Below are 21223 nucleotides of genomic sequence, written 5' to 3'. Positions count from 1 at the left end.
ATGCAAACATTATCGCAAGAGTCTTGCGATCTGTCCTGGTCTGATTAGATAAAATAAGGGTATGTCATCTTCACGAGGACTTCCTGTGCTTTTGGGAATCTTCACCATGATACCGGAGAGCTACGCTTCGCAGTACCCGGTGCTCTCAGTCACCACTCCAAACGAGTCATCTATATAAAAAGAGGTCATAGCTAGCGGTGACGGAGATTCAATCCACCACTCCTTCCTTCTTTCCAGACTCTACAGGATATCTCGATAGCATACAGTCCCTAAATTCCCTTGTTTCCTTCAAAAAATAAATCAAACCCAACCAATTCAAAAACCTCTATTAACTCCAACGCCCCCAACCTCCTAACAATGTAAGCTTCTAGTTCTAAATATACCTCCCCAAAGCATGGCTAATAAACCCAGATGTGCTTCAACGTCCACGCGCGCTTCAGCCAATGCAGCCACTCCGCGTTCGTGTATATTTTGAAGTGCACACTTGGCGTTCAGAATGGAGTTACTTGTCCTCCGGCCCAGAGAGTCAATACGTGGGATGCGCGAGAGGATAGACCTTACCAGTGTCGTTCTTGTAGGGGGTTGACGCCGCCGGGGATGGATTGATCAGGCCTCGACTTGACCTCAGGTTGTTGATGAGATTCATGAGATTCAAGAGTGAGAATTTGTGAAGTTTTATTGATAGAGAGTGTTCGCTTGGGGTCAAATCTCTCACGCTAGGTGTATGACTGGGTTCTAGGAAGGAACTATACTGTGTTAGATTTGTCCACATACCACAGCCTTATGGAGAATAGCGAACGTTGAATGAGATGTGTTTCTTTTCAACATAAAAGATATCCCAAAAAGAGCGTAGTATGTCATATCAGACCTACCCTTCCCATCCATACAAAGCAAATAATATATCAAAACCACCCACCCCCAAACCCACCCCACCATCTCTTCTCACTTGCACCTCCACCCTGTCCAAAAACATTAAACTCCTGCGGTCCCTCCGCCCACGTATGATATCCCAGATTACACTCCGAAAACGCCACCTTCGGTTGATTGGCATAGAACCCATCGAACCCCTTGTCCAGCGCATCTGCCAAACTATTCACCTTTCCTGCCGGGTGCAGATGGCGCCAGGGGTACCGGCAGGAGTCCTCGGAGCAGGACTTGAGGACGAGCATGAGGGCGTCGAGACGGGCGAGGATCTGAGGGAGGGGACGGGAGGCGATAGATGGTGCGGTGGAATTGGAGCTTGTGTTGGTGTTTGAGGAGGCGAGGTTGGTTGTTTGGTGGGGGTCGTTCTGTAGAATGGGAAGGGGTGTTAGTTAGGACTGGCGGGATGGGATAGAAAGGGAAGTGGGCACGAACCTTCAAGTCGTAGAATTCCTGCTCGTTCGTGCACCAAACCGCGTAGTAGACGCTGTATTCTTCAGACACGAGCCGCACGGCCTTGTATGTGTTGTTGCGATATCCGTTGCCCGGCTGTTCGCCTTTGTCGCTATAGTGGCCGTAGATTCCTTCGGGGATGGCCTGGTTGGATTAGTATCATGGGTTCTTTATTGAATTGATGATACAATGAAGGAGACACTTACCCGTCCCCAGTATTCAATGGCAACATGCTCAGTCCTGTTGTCTGCCTTGCCAGCGTCGACAGTCGTCGGGATGCGCTTCCCATCCAGACCTGGTCTCGAAGCGCCCGCGATTGATAGGAACGTAGGCGCCAGGTCAGTATGGCTGGTCACTGCATCTAGGGTAGCGTTTTCAGGAATCCCAGGACCGCGCACGATCAGAGGGACGTTGATATCCGTTTCTGTCTGCGTTAGCATTCCCCTGATGATAGAAGGTAAAGGATAGGACACACCATATCCGCAGTTCTTCCCCGGCTGCATCGCATGCTGTCCAATGTGATACCCATTATCCGTCGAGAAGAAGATGTACGTATTCTCCAGCTCCCCCTTCCTCTCCAACTTCTCGACCAACTCCGCAATCAGCTCATCGACAGCCTGCAGCGCCCGCAACCGACACCGCTGAAACTCATCGATATAATCGACCTCCTTCTGGCTCAACTCCGACAACTGCGCCGTCCAGCCCACCGCGCCCTGAATCACCTTATTAAAGCTATCATCGCGAGGGATCTTATAGTCCTTAAACAAGCCCGCATGCCGCGGCGCATACTCCGGCTCGCCAAACCACGTCGTCCCTCGCCCGGGATCATGACTCCCATTCGAATGCGGCGCGTTCGGCGCAACCGTCAACATAAACGGCCTCCCCTGCCCATCACCTTCTTTCTGTCTCAACGCATCATCCAAAAACCCAAGCGCCTTCTCCCGAATCACATCCGTCGAATACTCCCCATCATACCTCACCGGGGGTTCCCCATTCCTCGTCATCCTGGCATGATAGTACCTGTACGTCCACGGATCGAGTAGGAACTCCGACCCGTTGAACCCGCGCGCGTACGGGTCGTTATAGTTCTGCTCGGTGTGCGAGTTCCACAGCTTGCCGACGTAGTAGGTGTCGTAGCCGGCGTCTTGCATCCACAGCGGCAGGTAGTTGTCGTTCCAGCCGGCGGACACGATCTTCGGGTACCCGCCGTAGGGGAGCCCGACGTCGGTGATGTTCGTGTTGTGTGGCATGCGGCCGGTCCAGAGGTTTGCTCGGGAGGGGCAGCAGAGGGCGATTGAGCAGTAGTGTTTTGTGTAGGTGGTGCCTTTTTGGATGAGGGTTTGCTGTTGGTGGGGGTGGTTGTTAGTTGATGGGCTGAGGTTTGTAGGTTTGTAGGGGGAGGGAAGGGGGTGGCAGAGATGAAGTGGTCTAGCATAGAACAGAAAGTGTGTCCATACCTGGAGTTTAGGCATATGCTCTAACCCCCCGATGTACTTTCCCTGGTCATCTGTGAGAATGAAGAGGATGTTGGGCTGTTTGGCGGCCTCGGCTGCCGAGAGGCAGGCTAGTATGCCTCCTAGGAGAACGCCGAGTTTCATGATCGAAACAAGCAGAATCTCATAAAATAGTATGCATTTGTCTACCCACTCCTGGCATTCAACACCCGGTATATATACCTCTCTCCCAGATTAACCGACACAAAGATCAACCCGGATAACCACGATCACCATAACACCATCCCCCCACACAATCACTATGCGACAATCACCGCGCTTAGACGAGTATAAAATCACCGGATGATCAACGCGTAAACGGCACGATGCGAAGCTCTCCCGTGGTAAGCTTCATCTTGATGGATGATCAGCGTCAGGGACGGCCGGATGAGGTATATACTTCTGTTTTGGGAAGTATGGCATGACGCGTGTCAGGACGGACAAATGCCATCAATGGGCGGGAGCTGATTGCGAGCTTTTGAAGCCGATGGTGCTATTTACTGTCTGATAGCTATGGTATAACTGTGGGTCCCGAGCACGTCTTTTTTGGTGGAGGTGAGGTGTGTAGATCAGTGGGGTTTGGGGATTGGAGTGTTGAGTATGGATGTGGAGGGGGTATATATTTGACTTGAAGGGTAAATGGGGAGTTATTTCAAGGGAGAAGTATTTGAGTATTATGAAGAAATATGAATATTTTGATACAGAGTTGCATTGGTGGTTATGCTACATGTCTGGGGTGCAAATGTAACTCCATACTATGACGATGCTTTTGAAGTAAAGTCCACCGTAGATTGCCGATCATCACTTTCTCCGAGATCGGGAGCATCATGCTATTTACTAAGCTTTTGCAGCGACGAGTGGCTTCGTGTGGCATCTCACATTTACGAGTGGCTTGCTGGGTGTTGTTGGATACAGAGTCAGGTTCTAATTGGATGATGCATAAGAGCGGACATCAACTTCAGTATCCCCAGTGCCAGAGGTATTCTGAAATCAAAGAAAGTGGGTATCTGCATGAATCCACCCAATGCATTCAGTTCCATCACTCCAGTTAGGTTCCACCGCATCACAAGGAGCCAAGATCAACAACACGACCACCCCTCATGCACACCCCGCCTCTGACGTGGAAGACAAACACAAAGACAACCAAACTTTCGCCCGACTTCAACTCCGCAATCTCCCACCTGCAACCTCTCCCCAAACCACACGTCCGAACCCTCCTCATCTCATCCATCTCATCCATCCTATCCATCCCATCAAACACACCAAAATGTCCACCAAACACCCCAACCTCAAAATCGAAGACGGCCAACCCTCCCCCCTCCCCAACTTCACCCGCCACATAACAACCCACAACCCCTCCGGCGCCGCAACCATCCACTCCTCGACCCCGGCGTCCTGGATCTCTCTGCGCGAGAAATCCGTCGGCTTCAGCGTCGCCTACACGACGTCCGAGTTCCCCGCGAACCTGAACAATGACGCAGATGTTGTCGCAAACGAACAGCTCATGGAATCCCGGTCGCTGGGGCTCGTGAACCCCAACGGCACCGTGTGTCGGGTCGTGGACTTTGCGCCGAACTCGCCCGGCGTGATGCATCGGACGCAGAGTCTGGATTATGGGGTTGTGCTGGAGGGGGAGATTGAGATGCACCTTGACTCCGGGGACGTGAGGGTGCTGAAGAGGGGCGATATTGCGGTGCAGAGGGCGACGATGCATGAGTGGCGGAATGTGAGCGGGGAGTGGACCCGGATGTTGTTCTTCTTGCAGGAGTGTCAGCCTGTTGTGGCGGGGGGGAAGCAGTTGGGGGAGGATTTGAATGGGAATGATGATTTGAATTGGAAGGATGATGTGAATGCGAAGTAGGGTGGGGTTTAGGTGTTGATGGGATGGGTTTAATGGGAGCTCGTATGATGATTGTCTTTGAGAATTGATTGAAGTTATTACGTTCTATTTATCGTCTAGCTTCGAACTGGCTTGCTACTGGGCTGGTTGGACGAATAAGAATGCGTAGCAGAGAGTAAAAGCATAGAATACCCTGCTATGAGAATTCTATCGGCATACAGCAGTTCCAACATATTGAGAAGTTCTTTCACTGTTCAGCCTTTCCTTGAATTGGCCGAACCTTTCCCCATGCCTTTGATAGTCGCTAGAGGGGGGAGGCATCTATGAAAGGAGTGTACTGTCTGGGGCATGTAATGTTGTTCGATGGAACTGTGCCTTCGAGGTATGCCTGAATATGGCCAAAGTAACATTCTGACGCTCCCTGATCGATGACCGTATGCTGAATTCAACGAAACACCCCACGAGTCAGCCTAACTCTTGGCCGAGATGGATGTATGATTGAGAGTTGATAACTTACACCAACGGCTTCTTGCATTAAGAGCACCGATCCGGCAAACCGAGAAGACATCTTGCGTGCCCTAGACGAGATAATGTCAGCTAATAACATTCCAATGGCGATGGCCGAAACGTACGATTTCAACGGCGTGATAGGGTCGATGGTATTACTCGCAAAGAGGATCGGGAAGGACGTAGGCGTGTTTAGTGCGCTGATTTCGTCTGTATCCTGGTTAGACTTTCTTTCCAATGCAGATGACCACCCGTTTTGCGGAAGACGATGTTTATAGAATACCGAAAAGAGGGAGAGACAAAGGAGGTGTTGCCTACCTTGAACCACCATGCTATCAGGCAACTGCGGTCGGAATGATCGACACAAGATACCTTCCAAGTAGATGGGGTAGATATCGCCAATGTACTTGCTCTTGGAAATCGTATACTCCACCCAAGTCTTGAACTCTTCCATGGTAGTAAGCCTGTTCCTCCGATACGAATCGGTGCACGTAATGGCGAGGCGGGCATCGGATATAGAGTTTGATTGTTCATACATGCCCGCAAGAGCAGATACATTCCCACCCTCAGCCTGGTGTAGGATGTCGGCCATTCTTGGATACATTGCCAGTGGGGCGTAGAGTGTGTTGAGAAAAAGAGTCTTGAGGTCTGAATAGGTGACCATTGTCGGCAGGTCTGAATCTCCGACGCCGCTTAACGGTACTGGATGGTTCTGAAGCTGACGGATGATGCCATCCATTCTTGCCGTGATGTTAGTCGGCGTGGGTCCCCAGAATGAGCAGTTTTCTGGCCCAGCGGAATGACAGAAGGCCGAGAATGATTCCATGGCCTCGTCCATTTGTTCAACGTTGTCCGTCCAATAATTAGTATAATATTGCTCTGCGTTCAGAACCCCATCGAGTATCATCCTCCCCACGCGGTCAGGAAACAGGGAGGCGAAAGTGCTGCCGATGACAGTGCCGTAACTGACGCTATAGCACCACAGTTTGGCGGTTGATGGTGACTGACCGGCCAACTCAGCCTCGGCTTCGATAAATGCGAGCAAATCACGGGCAACCGCTGGCGTAGTCACATAATATGAATGGGGTGACTTGTTCGCGACAGCATTGTTGCACCACTCGCCGTAGATAGAGCTTGAATAGTACTGTTCCTCAAGCGACGTTGATGAGATATTGGTGGCGCCTGTTCTGTGCAGTCGATAGAAAGCTGATCTTGCTTTTGCGTTCCCTGAGAAGCAGTCGAGATGCAGGCCGCTGTTGTTCACACCGCGAGGGTCAAAGGAGACAAAGTTGTACTGCTCTCCCAGCATCTGCCCGATGGGATTCTGGTATGTGAGGAGTAGGTCGACACCAGAACCACCCGGACCGCCTAACGAAGGGTTAGTCCAGTCAGATGAAGCTCACACGTTGTTGGATTATTGATACAATTGAGATCTTACCGGGGTTGAGTACAATGCTGGGAGAGTCCACAGTGGCATTTTTGCCGGCTAACTTGATGAAGGCAATCGACGTCGTACCAAGACTTCTGTTTGAATAATCCAAATGAACTTCCAGTTTAGAGCAATGAAACGAATCGAAACATGGTGTCCATGTGAGGTTGGCCGATGGTTCAATCTAAATGGCTTGTCAGAAAGCTTGAAGCCCTTGGGCAATGTGGTACCGCAAGTCGACTCACGGTGTCAAATCCATAGGCCATGTCCCGATCATGCAAAGCGTGGGGTTTCAATCCCAAACTCATGGAAAGCATGAGCGCATTCACGAGCCGATTCATTGTAATCGCTGGAGGCATCTCATTGATCTTTCCTTCGGTTGCCTGCAAGAGCCGACACGACTGCGATATCTGGGAACTATTTATACCCGTTGAATCTCCTCAGTAGTATCAAGTCTGATGGTTTCAATAGGCAGCTGCATTCTTCCCATCAACTCATATACCTCTTCTTGCATACAATTGCTTTCGTTCCACTTGAACGAGCCAGCCAATCAACATTTCTTTGACCACCACAAGCATAACCAAGTAGGGCAGCCTCATAGGTGTAGTAGTGGGTTCAAGGCTTTACTGCACGTTTCAATTGAGATTTATGAACCATTCTAGTCCACCGACCCCAGACATGACTACTGATATGGCCCCCTAATTGTCCCCACCTGTACGAACTAACCAATTAGAACTTATAATAGCATGTCAGACTCTAGGGGTCCCACCTGTACGAACTCGCCAATAAATACTTATCATGACACGCACTAGACTATATTTAGTCGGATTAAGGCCACCAATCCATTAGTCTAGCTTTAGGCTACATATCCAACACATCGTCATGAGAAGTTTTAAAGAGCCCGTCACCCTTTCTCACTCCGCTGTCCATCGCAAAGAATGGGATGATGGATGGGATGAAGAACAAGACCACCAAAATAGGCAATCAAGCCTGGAGAAGAAAGCCTCGCAAATTCGCTCCAAAGTCAAGACTCGGCTGTAAGACTTGCAAGTATGTCTTGACTTTACGTTTACTACAGAGCGATCAATTATATTCAAAGAGATCGAAACTGACATCCCACAGAATCAGACGAGTTAAATGCGATCTATCCCAGCCTTCATGCTTGAAATGCCTTTCTACCGGTCGCACCTGTGATGGCTATAGTGAAATGGTCCTCGCATTCAAGACCGGGAAGACCGAGGTTGGATCAACTCATTATCACAAGGAGATCGCCAACAGTGTAGATAACTGCGATGGGTACCACCCCTATACCACGATCAGTGCGTACGAGACTCAGCAATGGCACTCGAAGGACAATGACCTCGTTTTGCCGAATCTCGGATCCTTTATGATCTTACCAGTGACTGGGTCAGTCCAGGCAGAGGCAATGTACTTTTTTGAGGATATTTCGATCAAGCATTTGAATGCATACCGTCCTTGCGAATCATGGCGGAACACTCTCATGTTCTTCTCCCAAACCGTGCCATCAGTGCGGCATGCTGCCATTGCTCTGGCCTTGCTTCACCGAAACCACGTGGATCGTCAATCTAACGGTCGGGTGTATCAACCGCCTTCCTTGAAAGACCGACTACAGGATAAGGCTGCTTTGCTTCACTACAACAGCGCCATTCAACACCTGCTGCACCCGGAAAGTGGCAACAGCGCCGAAATAACAGCTGTCACGCTTTTGGTCTGTTATCTCTTTACCTGCTTTGATCATCTGGCAGGCGACGACGTACAAGCTGTGAAACACCTGCGCGGAGGCGTGGAGCTCTCACGCAACACCAACAATGCTATGTTGAACACCTGCACCTACGACGATGCCCAATCGGGGGTTCACGCGGTTATCTGCCAGGTCACAAAGCAGATTCGCCGTCTTGACATGCAGGCAGCCATTTTTCTGGTCGACTGGACTCCAGTCAACATTCAAGAGACATTCGCGTCCCATCTTACACCGTTCCACACTACCTTTTCCTCACTCGACCAAGCTGCCGACCACCTCCAGGTTCTCGTTGCCCAAGTAATGAGGCTGCGCAACACAGAGCAACAAATGTCTCCGACGGGTACAATGCCGCCGTTACCATCTTCACTCAAGGACATCGTTCTCGGACAGTTGCAAACATGGTTGAGTCGCTTCGAAAACCTCCGGCAGCAATCTCCGTCAGACTTTGAAACCAACCCTCTCGTATCCCTCCTGCGCTTACAGCATACAATCGCATGGATTCTCCTCAGTGGCCACGGACCCGGCAGAGAAATGGAGTACGACAAATTCCTGCCCCAGTTCCAGCAATGTGTCTCACTAGCAGACAAGGTAGCGGCAGCGCATCAGCGGTATTCGGGGTCGTCAATATCAACATTTACGCCAGAGATCGGATTCATCCCTGTTCTTTACATAATTGGCGCCAAGTGCCGACATCCTCATGTCCGTCGTGAAGTCTTGCGTATTCTGCGACGCCAACTGATACGCGAGGCGGCGTGGGATAGCATCTCTACTGCTGGGCTGGTTGAACGGGTTATCGAAATCGAAGAGGGTGTTGGGGTACAGTGCATGGAACAAATCCCGGTATGGCAGAGGATCGAGGCACTGTCGTTTAAACATATCCCAAGGGGACAGTCTGCGGCCAGGTTGGATATAACGTATACATTCTGCGGGCAGGAGGGAATACACACTGACTCTCTCATGATATAACGGACGGAAGGTTCTGTCGTGCCAAATAATCGATAGACAGCAGGCCGTGATAAAAAAACAAAAAAGTCAAAGAGACACGGATTCCCGTCTGTACATGTGGGTGTAGCTGATTCTATACCCCAGACAGGTTTCTCGCTGCGAAATATAATCTACTGCTAATATAGATTTATCGTTCCCAGTAGATCCGATAGTTACTACAGTAGATTATATATCTTAGTGAACTTTGGACTCTATAAATATCAACAGAAAAAGAGTAACACCACCTGCCCACGGCAAGATGTCTCCCATAAATAGTATCTTTGAGCAATCTACGAAAAGGTATCGAACGTGAGTCTTTGGCGCAGTGATCCGAATAGATACGCCTTTCTTCCATGACCATGCATCAGAGACAGGAGTAGAGGAGAATGAATGAGATGCCAGTTACTGAGCAGTGATCACCTTTCTCTTAATATATTAGAGGCTTCTTGGATTGGATCATAACATGCCGAGCTTCCACCTTTTATTGGCCATTCTCCCCTCAATTGAGCCCCGCCTGATTCTATTCACCAATTTAGAGAAGGCCCCGGAACACAGCAGCCTACTAGAAGGTCTCGGACTCATATTGATTCAGGAAGACACCTGTATCATTCACTTTGCAGATATAGTAGATCCTCAGTTTCTCCTCATGTGTACATACATACAGGGTTCTTTGGTGTAATCGTTTTTTGAAAGAAGAAAAGAAAGACGGAGAGTCTTTTAAGTTTATAGCTCCACCTCCCCGAGGACAATATCATTCATTATTACCACTTGTTAAGCTGTAGTGTATATTGATAGTATAGTCTGTTTGTGATTTATTTCAAATTTGTAATGATAAGGTATTTCTAAAATAAAATTCACTTAAACATTATATAGTCAATGCAAAACAAGACAATCGCCCTTCAAACCGGACAGATGAGTGCTTGCTTTGTTTGTGAATAATGTGCTCTATATCGTAAGTCGTGAATGATCATACTTTCATGGTCGGCTATACCCTAATACTAGTGCTCAATATTTGTGATTAAAGGTTTCAGAATCTCGTCACGCATCCAAGGCCAGTACGTATCTTCGGCATAGTCACAAGCTCTTCTGATCAGGTCTAGAAGGTTGAATATGCCGTAGTGGGTTCTCGTGTTAGCCGCCAAACCATGAAGAGGATCATCGATATACTATCAAGTTAGCTTCAATCCAATACTGGGGGCTGGGGAGTGACAGTTTCTCACAATCCTATCTTCGCCCTCAAAATTTCCCCTAAACGCGATATATAGGTGCCAATCATGCCCGATGACTGTCCACCCTATAGCAAGGGGAAGCCGGGAACTAGTAAACTGGCTATCACCGAAATTGCCTAACTGAAATTGTTTCTCCAATATAGCAACAAGCCATATAGTTAGCTGTAAAAGTGCCTCTGTTGCGAGGCTCGCCGACGGACTTGACAGGCTCGGGGCGTTGTTAGAAACGCTGTCTTCAAGGGGTTCTTCTTGCAAATTTGGTAAACCTGGCGTTTGGTTTTTTTGGAAGTCAGCTTCCTCAAGCCACCTTTCGACGTCCTTCCGCGCCATCAGGAACTGACTGCAGGGTGCTAGAAAGTATGTACAAGGAAGGCAAAGCTGCCCTCGAATGTCGGTGGGTCACAATATCCCACTAACCTATTTGGGACATAGTCTTGGCACGGATCAGGTGCCTTACAACTGGGGCCTTAGGCTCCATTACTCGCCGTTGCCTCGGAGCCGATCAGCTTCATCCCTGGCAGCCCTCCCCCTCTCCACCGCCGATGCAGCACATTGGAACAGAGATCTTACGGAAGATGCTGTAGCTTCGAAGCGACCCCTAACGAAGTCCAGAGCCCGATTTTATGTCCATGGTTTCTGACTCATATCTTCATAGGCATCGAACCAAGTATTCTCAGCTATCAATGCCGGCAAAACCAGTCTTCGAACATTGCATGATCTGTTTACTAGGAACGTCGGGTTGTAAAGACCATTGTGCTTGCATACCTCTCAGTTTTGAGCGACCGGGTGCATCGCAACGGCTGAGGGTGACATTCTCATGCGATTAGAATAATGATATGATTTGATGGTTATGACTGCCTGCAGTGAAACAAAGGGATGAATACGTGCCTTGCCTTTGTGACACAGGTGCCTAGACATACAGGTCGGTGCCTAGGCACTCATTCAACGTCATAGGAAAGTTCCAATAATTCCAATCATGCTTGATGGCTAGATCTGTATAAATAGCACTGTTTCCCCCATTCAAACACTTGACTAGTCTGTTGAGAAGATCCCTCGAAACAATCGTGTACCTACCTGACTTCGTGCTATTGCCGAGATTTTATCACCTCCGAGCTACACATCATTACCTTCTGTGGCTTCTCGAACTCCCACCGTCAGTTGTCCCTACTTAAAAATGCCCTCCACTGCGGAAATCCACGTCGCTATTCACCACAACGAGGGTGTATATAAGCACTGGACACTTTACATCAACGGACCCACCGACGCGGAACAGGTCGTCCTTCACATCATGGGGTTCTCGATGAATTTTCGCTTCGAGGATAGGAACTCAGATGCCCGAAAAGAGATGACGCTCATGGAGCTGATTCATATGTGCGATGTGCCTGCTTCGAAAATCAGCACCATCAGGCGGTTGGCAGAGAAAATGCCAATTCACAACGAGTATTCGGGGTACAATTGTCAGGACTACGTTCTTGAGCTTCTGGATGAGTTGGAAGCAAAGGGTATCATCGATGGGGCGGACGAAGCTTATAAAGTGAAAAAGGAGAACGTTAAAAACAAGCAGGAGGGGCTGATCTAGATGGTATTGCTTTCAACTAAGTCTATTCAGACTGGCTGGTTATCTCGGGGCTATTTTCAACAAATAGTCTGATTTATCCTTCTTTCTTCCCGTGTGTCTGGGAGGCTAATTTGTGAATTTCATTTTCTGTGTATGCACTGGGTTTTGGTATTCATGTTTATCAACTCAACGAATCTTTATTTTCTCTATCAACTTTCCTGTAATCTCCAATTGTCCTCAGGGAGCACCCAATTCAAATCCGATTAGAAAGCCAATAATCCTGTATCTGAGATCGTTCATTAGATGGTGAAAATTCTGAAGACAATAGACTCTCTGGACAGCCCAAATGGCAAAGTAGTAACTATACAGCGATGACTGCCCTCCTAAGCACAACCCTCATTTGATGCATAATCCAACCCTACTCGAGAATGTCAGCATCTGGATGTAAAAAGAACGACTGGAATTACGACTAAAAATGAAGCCAGTATCATTGACTTACAACCCTGAACTTTCTGGCAAATAATCGATCGAGCGGGCTTCCAGAACATCTGCAACTTTTCACCTGGCTGGGGCTTAGAGAGATCGATCTCAACAACCCGGAGCTTCCCTTTTCCGGTGCTTTGTTCCTCCTGGTCTGGGAATTTACGTCCGGTGTTGCTGAATGCAATAAACTCCCTGTTCCCAACCTGAACACTGTTCAACCACTCAAGTTGTTCTTCGTTGTCAAAGAACGCCTTTGATACAATTTTGCCAATAAAGAACCAGAACGGCCAAGGCTTGTTGAAGTCGTAGGAAATCCCCACAACAGCCTGCATTATCGAATCTAGTCTTTTATAAGAAAGTCTGTAGCAAGTCCGTTAGAAAGTGGGTCAAGCTTAACGAGTACATATCTAGGGCATCTGCGAAGGCGCTGGAATTCCACTCACTGAACAACAAAATGGGTGAGATCTGCGGCCTGGACGGATTTGTATTGGTCTTCGACAGCCATGTAAACTATTGGGACTGGGGCTGTGATGGCCTTGTCATCTGGGAGGGTCTCATCCATTCTAGTCTGACCGAGTTGATGAAAAATAAACACAATGAGGAGCGCGAAAGACTTGTCTGAGTGATATCAGTCTATGCCTAATTGGTCGAACAGGTGACTAGTTGCCGTAAGGGGCCTTATGCAAACAAAGGGTACTGAATAAAGAGCATAAATCTTGTCCATATCTTTCTGTGTAGCCTTCACAGCGGGAAAACCCGCAACATAATTTCCATTCACTCTTGTATGCTCTGTAAGAATCCCTCTGGAAAGGAGTGCCGGATAAATCCATTAGAGCTCAGGCCTGTAGCAGGGAGAAAAGTAAAAAAAGAGAAAGAAAAGGAAATTTCAGTTATGATAGTTATGGAACAAACATATAACATCGGGGTATGGTCTGAGTGATCTCTCAGTCCATCTCTTGGACACCTCCCTTTCCACGCACTACTGAATCATCTCCGAATCACGCTCCAAGTCCAATGATTTGAATTAATAAGTTTGAGGCTTGTTATTACGACTGCTTCTTGTGCTACATAAAAAGGCTTTACAATCCACCAGACCTAACTGTTAGACACTCACACAAGAACGCCATGAAAGAGAAGCGGTCGCTTCCGCCTCCTGGCGAATATACCAACCCAGGCACTGTCACCACGAAGGCCGAGAGTCAAAGCATGGAACCGAAAACTCTCAAGTCAATGATAAGTGAATTCATCCTACTTCTTACTCACGGAAGAAAGCAAAAGCGCGTGCAGTCAACCCAATCCTGCCCATTTACCAGTCTCCCCACCGAGATCGTGCTCCAGATATTCGACCAACTGCCACTCTCGACACAAGCCTCCCTCGCACTCACCTGCAAGGTCATCTATGAAGATGTGGGCTACATTCTGAAAGATGATCGGCTGTCCTGGCCCAATGTGTTGAACTGCAAAATCTGGCCGGTTCCTCTGAATCTAACCCAGCTTCAGCGAAATCACCTCCTCGCCCACATCGAAGACGACAAGTGGTTATACTGCTCGAGATGTACGAAGCTTCATCCGCGAGATTGGTTCAAAAAGATCGATCCCGGTGACGATCCCTCTCAACGCCGCTGCATTCATAGGAAGGTCGATGTATGTGCGTGCCTTGAACTGAGCTACTACCAGGGAATGCAGCTCAAGCAATGGTTACGCACCGGGAACTCCGATGGATTACCTGAGAAGATTCGCGGGGCCTTCACGCCCGTAACTGCCAACAAGACGCTTTCTCTTATACACTGCTGCCCGAGACTCGACCGTGGTTGTTTCTTTCTGGACCTTACAATTACATTGGTCATGGGGCTATTTGGCCCACTGGAGCTGCAGTATAGGTACGATGTGCACTTGGTTGCAGAACAGGGGTATTTTGATGAAGAGACGATGTTTTTATATCAAATCTTTTCTGTCTTGCGTCGAATAGACCCTATTCCATTCTGCCCGCACGTTGACGTCCAGCGCTTTATACTCAGTCAGAGGCCGTACACGAAGGAGAAATGCAGTCCTTGCTCCGCAGTTTTAAAGATCATGGTACCGAGAGATGGAGAGACGAACTTTGTCATTCAGGGTGTGCGGAGCCTAGGCAAGATGACGAAAGAAATAACTTCTGAATGGTGTAGCACCTCCCGCAAGGATGCCGAGGAACAATTTCGGTGGCTCTAGAGAACGCGAGATTTTGAATTTCTCCGTTTTTGTAAAGCGCATATATCCTGTCCGGGCATTATGAGCCGTACACCGAGAAGGGAAGTATGTCTTCACACTGTACCCGTTGCCACTAAGAAGTATCAGTGATAAATGAACGAAATCTGTACATTAATGAGAATTGTATTTACCTAGTAAGCCTATTATTCGTTCAACAACCGCCGATGTAAGCGCTCCGTAGATCGAAACAGAATATCCATGGATTCGGCGAGGTCGGGGATCGCCTGCGCCGGGTGTTACCTATCAGAAAGGAAATAACAAGAATAATCGGAATGCACACTGTGGGCGTCCGAAGCGAGTCTAACATTGGAAATTGGTTATGGATTGGCTTTTGGCCTCTTAGCCTGGCTTGTTATGATCCGTAAAGTGTGGGTGGTACCGTCAGCTCGTCTATGGAATAGACATCTGACCAGCGACAGGGAAGAAGTCTCGTCTCATATGAAAAATGCCAGCTATCTCATGAGGCAGCGATTCAGAATAAACAACATCCACTCGAAATAACCAAGTCGACCATGGGACTTTTGCTGGACAGAGATCCCGACGTCACGGTCTCGAAGGAGCCGTTTTTAAAGGCGCTCGGTGCCGATGAGCGCATTAGCGTCGATGTTTTGAAATCCTTGTTTACTCGCGTGCCTCGCTCGGATTAACCCTCGATCTTGTGGCCCGAATCATCATCAAATTTCAGAACCAACCCCTTCACGAACTGACTGTGTCAGCCCCCCTGAACACATCACGACGGAGTTGTTACGAGCGGCGAGCCAAGAGAACATAAGGACCGACCTTTTCTTCGAGCTACTGGACCGCGCACTGGCGACTGTAAATTGGCATTCTTTAACAGGGAGACTAGGCAGGTTCAACACAAGAGGATGACCAAAGAAGAGGACAAAAAACACAAAAGCCATACTGATCAACCCTCACAGAAATCAACGTGTTGATTCTCAAAAGCGCGGCTATTGTTGTCTCTATCCACCCCTAAATTATCACCTATATAACGTATACCCACCACCCTGCCCTGCTAACCCTCTCTAGAGCAAAACATGTCAACTTCGCAGGCTGCGAGGTTTGCGGTATTGGAGATTCGGATCATTATGATCTTCAAACAAAGGAAGAGGGTCCTGTCCATGCCCATTGTGCATCTTAGCAAGCATTTCAGCAAGCTGGATATCCAGGGCTGCAGCTCTGCGAATTCTTGGTGCCTTCGACAGACGAAGGACGTATACTGGGATTGGAGTCTTGCACTCATGGGCGGTATCGTAGTTATAGTTGACATTATTGAGATCCACCACGAAATAGGAGTGTTTGCCGGGGTATATATTGACAGCGACAAAGCGAGTCTCGTGATGTGAGCGATACCCATGTAGCGAATGCTGGACTGTCAAAGCAAATGGATGTATGGATTCCAAGTAGTCTTGCGGATTGAGAACGCTATTAGGGGTATCCACGAGTATGCGGGCTGCACCATCTGAAGGAAGGTCATGAAGGGATTCAAATATAACGCGTGGTGTTTGAGCCATGATGTGTTCGCGGACCTGTTGTCTTGAGCCCTTCATCGTGAGGATGACAGTTTGGGGAGTATTTTGCGTTCTTTGTAAAGAACAGTCCAATGTTTGGCAATCCTGGCTTTCAAGACCTGTGTGTAGGAAGACCCTTCTAGAATCTCTTCCAATCTAGGGGTAGGGATCATTTATTTCAGGCAAGCCACACCGCCCTAGATACTTAAGGGAGAGTTGTAGCGCCGACCGTAGCTAGCCGGTTACACCTGTCACCGAGTAGTGCTTCTTTCATCTGCGGGAACTAAAGAGATGGCATTCTCAGGCCCGAAGTGCTGGAGAGTCGACTGGACTGGAACAAAACGACATCGTAATCCGAGCTGATTTGTCCCAGTTTGCAGGGCATATTCTGAGAAAGGAGATGCTTCCTCGTTGTCCAAGTACTGGCACCGAGACCACCAAGACTTGATTATCAGATATTAGCAATGAGCATTTCGATCAGTGGAAATTTGTCGTAAACCATAGAATATTCATTAATAAGAGGCCATACAGACAGTTCATGCGGTACAGTTGGTTACTTTCAGATCGTCTACAGACTAGGTGTCTGACCAGCGAGGAGGAAATAATTGTAACTTCAATCAACAATTCAGCTGCGTTAAAACAGGTTACAGGACAGGATAAAGCCAAATAACCAAAGAATTAAACTAGCTAAGATATTCCCACAGTCTACATCATTGTACAAAAAAGCAATTGCGGAACGTACTACAGGAGGAATGTGAACTCGTCTTAGCTTCGCCCGAAGGCTACTAGTCATCAGCACTGCGTAGAAGTGCGAGTTCATCGCTGATGACCCTCCCCTGGTAGATTGCCAGTCTACACAGGATCATTGGGGTTGTAGAACGACCTGGGTCCTGTCCTACTAGGCGGGTCCTCGAATTCTAGCGGCCACCATGAGGCTACCGGGAAACCCAGTGCTCTCATGGCTTCAGAGAATACGTGGACGACCGGCCTCTCCTGATGTGAGCTATCTTCTTCGCCCCCTGAACTGCTTCCTCCCGTTCCTAGCGAACCGTGTTGCTTCTCGACGATCCAGCCTGCTCAGCATCCGTTCCAGTGCGCCTCCTTGGCCTTCAATCGGTCCACACGCGGTCGCTAGTCCAGTCCACAGTTCGATAAGGCGAGCTCGACGAGGCGAGTTCGATAAACGGAAAGACTTGCTCTTCAGTCGAGGCGGTCTACTCGCGGTTCGGTAAAGCGTTGGTCTCTGCCGTACTAGGCAAGCCCACAAAGTCTAGCGGCCACTATGAGGTTACCGGGAAGCCCAGTCTCCTCATAGCTTCAGAGAAAACGTGGACGATCTGCCCGTTCCGATGAGCTATCTCCTTCGCACCATCCGCGCCGCTTCCTCCCGTGCTATCGAAACGCGTCGCTTCTCGACGATCCAGCCAGGTCAGCAGTGTTTCCAGTGCGTCCTCCCTGGCCTTCAATCGGTCCACACACGTCCCTCCAGCCCAGTCCGCAGGTAGACAAGACGTAAAGACTTGCTCATCAGTCGAGGCGATCTACTCGCTGTTCGGTAAAGGATTGACCTCTGTCTTCTCACTGCGGCGACAGGATAGAAGACAGGTGCTTCAGCCAACCCATCAGAGGACGCAAGCAGGGAAGCAGGACGTCTACCTATCATAAGTCAGCCTAGCTCTTGATGGTGGATGACTTTTGATGGAAGTTGGGATACTTATCTCAGCTTTTGGAAGGGTAAAGGAGAGGAGAGAAGAGAAGAGGGGGGAAGGGGAAAGAAGAGGAGAGAAGGGAGGGGGAAAGGAGAAAGGAGAAGAGAGGGAAGTTTCCGGCCCTGTCAGGCGGTCGAAAGAGGAAGGTGCCAGAACGGAAAGGCACCCACCAGGCATCTGACTCACACCTGACTCCAGCGGTCACTGGTTTGGTGAATGCGGTCTCGTTCGCGGTTTGATGATCCAGCATGAAATCATTCACTGACAGCCGGTAGGATTGACGACATGCAAGCCCTTGAAAGATGTACAGAAGAAACCAAGAGACGAGCAACCAAACTGAACGGAAAGTCTTTAACATTCATCCTGAATAAATGCCATCGTATATACCATTTCGATAAGCTATACAGAAATCTCTAAGCCACCTTGATAACCACCTTTCCAAAATGTCCTCCGCTCGCCAAGAACTTGAAAGCCTGATCTGCCTCCTTGAACCCGAAGACCCGGTTCACAACCGGCTTGATCTCATGCTTCTCATAGAAGCCCACCATCTCCTCGAAACGGTCCTTCGGCCCATTGATGATACCCTTGATCGTGACGTTTCGTCGCAGCGCCAACAGGTTCACGTTCGTGCGATCCTCCGGCGCATCGACCTTTCCGGAAACATAGCCAATGCAGTTGATGAGGCCACCGAAGGCGATAGAGTCGAAGCTTTTCTTGAGGGTCTGCGCGCCACCGGTCTCGAGAATAATATCAGCACCGTGGCCGTTCGTCACGCGCATCACTTCCTCTTCCCAGTTCGGTTGCGTGCGGTAGTTGATGGTGAAGTCGGCACCGAGGGCCTTCGCTTGCTCGAGCTTCGCGTCAGAGGAGGATGTGATGATGACTGTCGGAATGAGATCAGCGTTAGTCAAAGCTTAGTGAAGTGGGCCAGGAGAGGTTAAAACTGACCCTTCGCTCCCGCAGCCTTCGCAATCTGCAATCCGGCAATCGCGACACCTCCGGTGCCCTGAAGAACGACATACTCGTCCTTACCGCCGCTCTGTCCCATCGACCTCATGCCGTTGATGGACATCCACGCCGTCACGCTGGCAATGGGCAGCGTGCTGGCCTCCTCGTCGCTCATGTAGCTCGGCGCACGAACGAGTCCGTACGCAGGGAATACGCGCTGGGTGGCCAAGAAACCAGGCATGGGCAGACCCGTTCCGCGCGCGAGTTCTTTCTCCGTGACCTGGCCGGTCTGGTGGTCGGGGAGGAAGGTGGAGAGGACGCGGTCGCCGACCTTCCAGTTGCTGACCTCGTCGCCGACCTTGGTGATCACACCGCACATGTCGGAGCAGGGGACGGTTTCTTGTTGGCCGACGGATTTGTGGTGGGTGTATTCGCCGTTGCAGACTGCAGGAGTCAGTATGATCCATTGCGATTGCGATTGGAGCAAGAATGTAGGAATGTAGAGCGCAAAAAGGGTCGGAAAACGTACCTTCAACATCGCGATAGTTCAAGGAAACCGCGCGCACCTCAATCAACACCTCACCCTTTCCCGGCGTGGATGCCGGCACCTCCGACAGCTTCAACGAATCCAATCCCTTCAGAGGGGAACTCCATTGCTGAATCGTAGCCATTGCGTGGTATATATGCTCGCGATGATCTCTAAAATCCGTACGTGGTGTGAAAAAAAAAAGAGAGGAAAAAATCTCCGGAATGTCAACTCAAATCGCGACGCCAAAAGTCAGATCTCAGAATCCAGAAGTTAAATAGATGAAATCATCGGGGTTTTGCCATGGGGAAAAAGCGTTGGAGTTGGAGAAAAGTTGGAGAAAATCGGACAGGGATTATTAATGCTTCGGTGAAAATTCTACGTCACCGATGGAGAATGACCCACTTTGCTTTTCTTCACTGACTCCGTCTGCAGACACTGAGACATCCTATTCGATGCTGTTCTCTCGCGAGGGTGCGTTCGTCGGTGGCATGTCCTCGTGTAGTGTAACGCGTGGTGGAGATTGTGTATCATGCACGTTCGTTCCATTGCCCAGGACAGGGAGGCTGTTGCTTATATTTTTAGTGGTAATTGCATATTCGGCAGGAATCGTAAGTCCAGACGTACTTCATGGATCGCACTAGATGAGTTTAAATCCTTCGAAAACCAACCAGTTATTCAACTTCTATACATAGCGTTTGGGCCGCTACCGTTCCTAATAACACATTGTAGGAATGCTTTAATAAATTGATCATTGCCTAAATCAAATAGCCAGGTATCTTCGAAGATATATATTCTGCATATCGTAATATCTCATACGCCATTGAGGATATTTGACATGGGTAAACTTGGTAAATAGAGTCCCAAAATGCTTATAGTAGTCAGTTTGTAATAGTTCAAAGGTAACTGGTAATTGTAAATTATTATAGACAGCTAACTTTCTATAGTTTCATGTGGCTAAATTATGAAAGAAAGGTATAAAAGCCGTTACGGTACCTGAGGAAAAGAACTATAAAAATTAGAGCCAAATGCTACCGTAGAAATTTAAGGGACATAATACTCATAAGGATAACAAAAAAAAGAAAGAAAAAGAAAAACAAAAAATGAAAAGGAAAGGCAAATCAGAAGCCGAATAAACCAAATAATAAAAGAAGTGAGTATACATTCGGAAGATCAATGGGGCATATTTCAAATAAATCGCCTAAAACATTACACATATAAAAGTTAGATGTAGAGGAACGGGAGGGGTAGCCAACAGGAAAGAATGGCAGCTTCATGCACCTCATAATCCCACAATGCATCGGCCGATAGTTAATTTAGTAATGATAGGAGAGGCTTAGGAACTGTTGTCTGGGATGAAGAGGCTAATAACCTAGTGTCGAAGGACCTTGATTAGCTGTCGAGACAGTACGATCTTGCGGCATAACAATAGAACTCTTCTATAATAGTAGAAGTCTGGCATCACAAGAGCCTTTTCGTTATATTTTTATTTCAGATACGCAGGAGTAAACACTGCAAGTATCTTTTAGCAGTCAAAAATGGGAACCCCGCTTTGCGCAAAACATGTTATGTCACGCGCCCACGGAATGCAAGTGGCATCATCCCTGTCACCTCGCCGGCCTC

General features: G+C 48.6%; 9 protein-coding genes across 9 annotated transcripts; 4 read left to right on the top strand and 5 right to left on the bottom strand.

Annotated features, from left to right (window-relative positions):
• Positions 1 to 902: 902 nt before the first annotated feature.
• On the bottom strand, positions 903 to 2972 carry P170DRAFT_369832 (sulfatase family protein; the record flags this gene model as incomplete). Its single annotated transcript, XM_024844931.1, has 5 exons — positions 903 to 1289; positions 1357 to 1518; positions 1581 to 1798; positions 1850 to 2717; positions 2832 to 2972. The coding sequence occupies 5 exons, from the start codon at positions 2970 to 2972 to the stop codon at positions 903 to 905; spliced, it is 1776 nt and encodes a 591-aa protein (XP_024698598.1).
• Positions 2973 to 3777: 805 nt separating this feature from the next.
• On the top strand, positions 3778 to 4885 carry P170DRAFT_441730 (cupin domain-containing protein). The gene has a single exon (XM_024850387.1). It carries the CDS (start codon positions 3892 to 3894, stop codon positions 4726 to 4728), a length of 837 nt encoding a protein of 278 aa, XP_024698597.1. The 5' UTR covers positions 3778 to 3891; the 3' UTR covers positions 4729 to 4885.
• Positions 4886 to 5011: 126 nt separating this feature from the next.
• On the bottom strand, positions 5012 to 6984 carry P170DRAFT_459752 (alpha/beta hydrolase; the record flags this gene model as incomplete). Its single annotated transcript, XM_024851890.1, has 6 exons — positions 5012 to 5146; positions 5225 to 5285; positions 5340 to 5424; positions 5587 to 6582; positions 6653 to 6827; positions 6889 to 6984. 6 exons carry the CDS (start codon positions 6982 to 6984, stop codon positions 5012 to 5014), a joined length of 1548 nt encoding a protein of 515 aa, XP_024698596.1.
• A 578-nt stretch (positions 6985 to 7562) lies between these two features.
• Positions 7563 to 9414, top strand: P170DRAFT_394813 (Zn(II)2Cys6 transcription factor). The gene is made up of 2 exons (XM_024846074.1): positions 7563 to 7693; positions 7766 to 9414. The coding sequence occupies exons 1-2, from the start codon at positions 7587 to 7589 to the stop codon at positions 9369 to 9371; spliced, it is 1713 nt and encodes a 570-aa protein (XP_024698595.1). The 5' UTR covers positions 7563 to 7586; the 3' UTR covers positions 9372 to 9414.
• A 2378-nt stretch (positions 9415 to 11792) lies between these two features.
• P170DRAFT_481241 (uncharacterized protein) lies at positions 11793 to 12197 on the top strand (the record flags this gene model as incomplete). Its single annotated transcript, XM_024853846.1, has 1 exon — positions 11793 to 12197. The coding sequence occupies one exon, from the start codon at positions 11793 to 11795 to the stop codon at positions 12195 to 12197; it is 405 nt and encodes a 134-aa protein (XP_024698594.1).
• A 362-nt stretch (positions 12198 to 12559) lies between these two features.
• On the bottom strand, positions 12560 to 13221 carry P170DRAFT_481240 (uncharacterized protein; the record flags this gene model as incomplete). The annotated part of the gene is made up of 3 exons (XM_024853845.1): positions 12560 to 12594; positions 12676 to 13019; positions 13103 to 13221. 3 exons carry the CDS (start codon positions 13219 to 13221, stop codon positions 12560 to 12562), a joined length of 498 nt encoding a protein of 165 aa, XP_024698593.1.
• A 563-nt stretch (positions 13222 to 13784) lies between these two features.
• Positions 13785 to 14867, top strand: P170DRAFT_468943 (F-box protein; the record flags this gene model as incomplete). Its single annotated transcript, XM_024852577.1, has 2 exons — positions 13785 to 14303; positions 14346 to 14867. The coding sequence occupies 2 exons, from the start codon at positions 13785 to 13787 to the stop codon at positions 14865 to 14867; spliced, it is 1041 nt and encodes a 346-aa protein (XP_024698592.1).
• Positions 14868 to 15887: 1020 nt separating this feature from the next.
• P170DRAFT_514546 (uncharacterized protein) lies at positions 15888 to 16456 on the bottom strand (the record flags this gene model as incomplete). The annotated part of the gene is made up of 1 exon (XM_024855218.1): positions 15888 to 16456. The coding sequence occupies one exon, from the start codon at positions 16454 to 16456 to the stop codon at positions 15947 to 15949; it is 510 nt and encodes a 169-aa protein (XP_024698591.1). The 3' UTR covers positions 15888 to 15946.
• A 2012-nt stretch (positions 16457 to 18468) lies between these two features.
• Positions 18469 to 20102, bottom strand: P170DRAFT_394810 (zinc-dependent alcohol dehydrogenase family protein). The gene is made up of 3 exons (XM_024846073.1): positions 19604 to 20102; positions 19075 to 19518; positions 18469 to 19009 (listed from the first exon to the last, which is right to left on the bottom strand). The coding sequence occupies exons 1-3, from the start codon at positions 19743 to 19745 to the stop codon at positions 18540 to 18542; spliced, it is 1056 nt and encodes a 351-aa protein (XP_024698590.1). The 5' UTR covers positions 19746 to 20102; the 3' UTR covers positions 18469 to 18539.
• Positions 20103 to 21223: the final 1121 nt, after the last annotated feature.

The sequence above is a fragment of the Aspergillus steynii genome (assembly GCF_002849105.1).
Source record: "Aspergillus steynii IBT 23096 chromosome Unknown P170scaffold_11, whole genome shotgun sequence".
Classification (NCBI taxonomy): domain Eukaryota; kingdom Fungi; phylum Ascomycota; class Eurotiomycetes; order Eurotiales; family Aspergillaceae; genus Aspergillus; species Aspergillus steynii.
The sequence above is the reverse complement of the archived record's forward strand: the minus strand, read 5'-3'. Positions and strand labels throughout refer to the sequence as shown.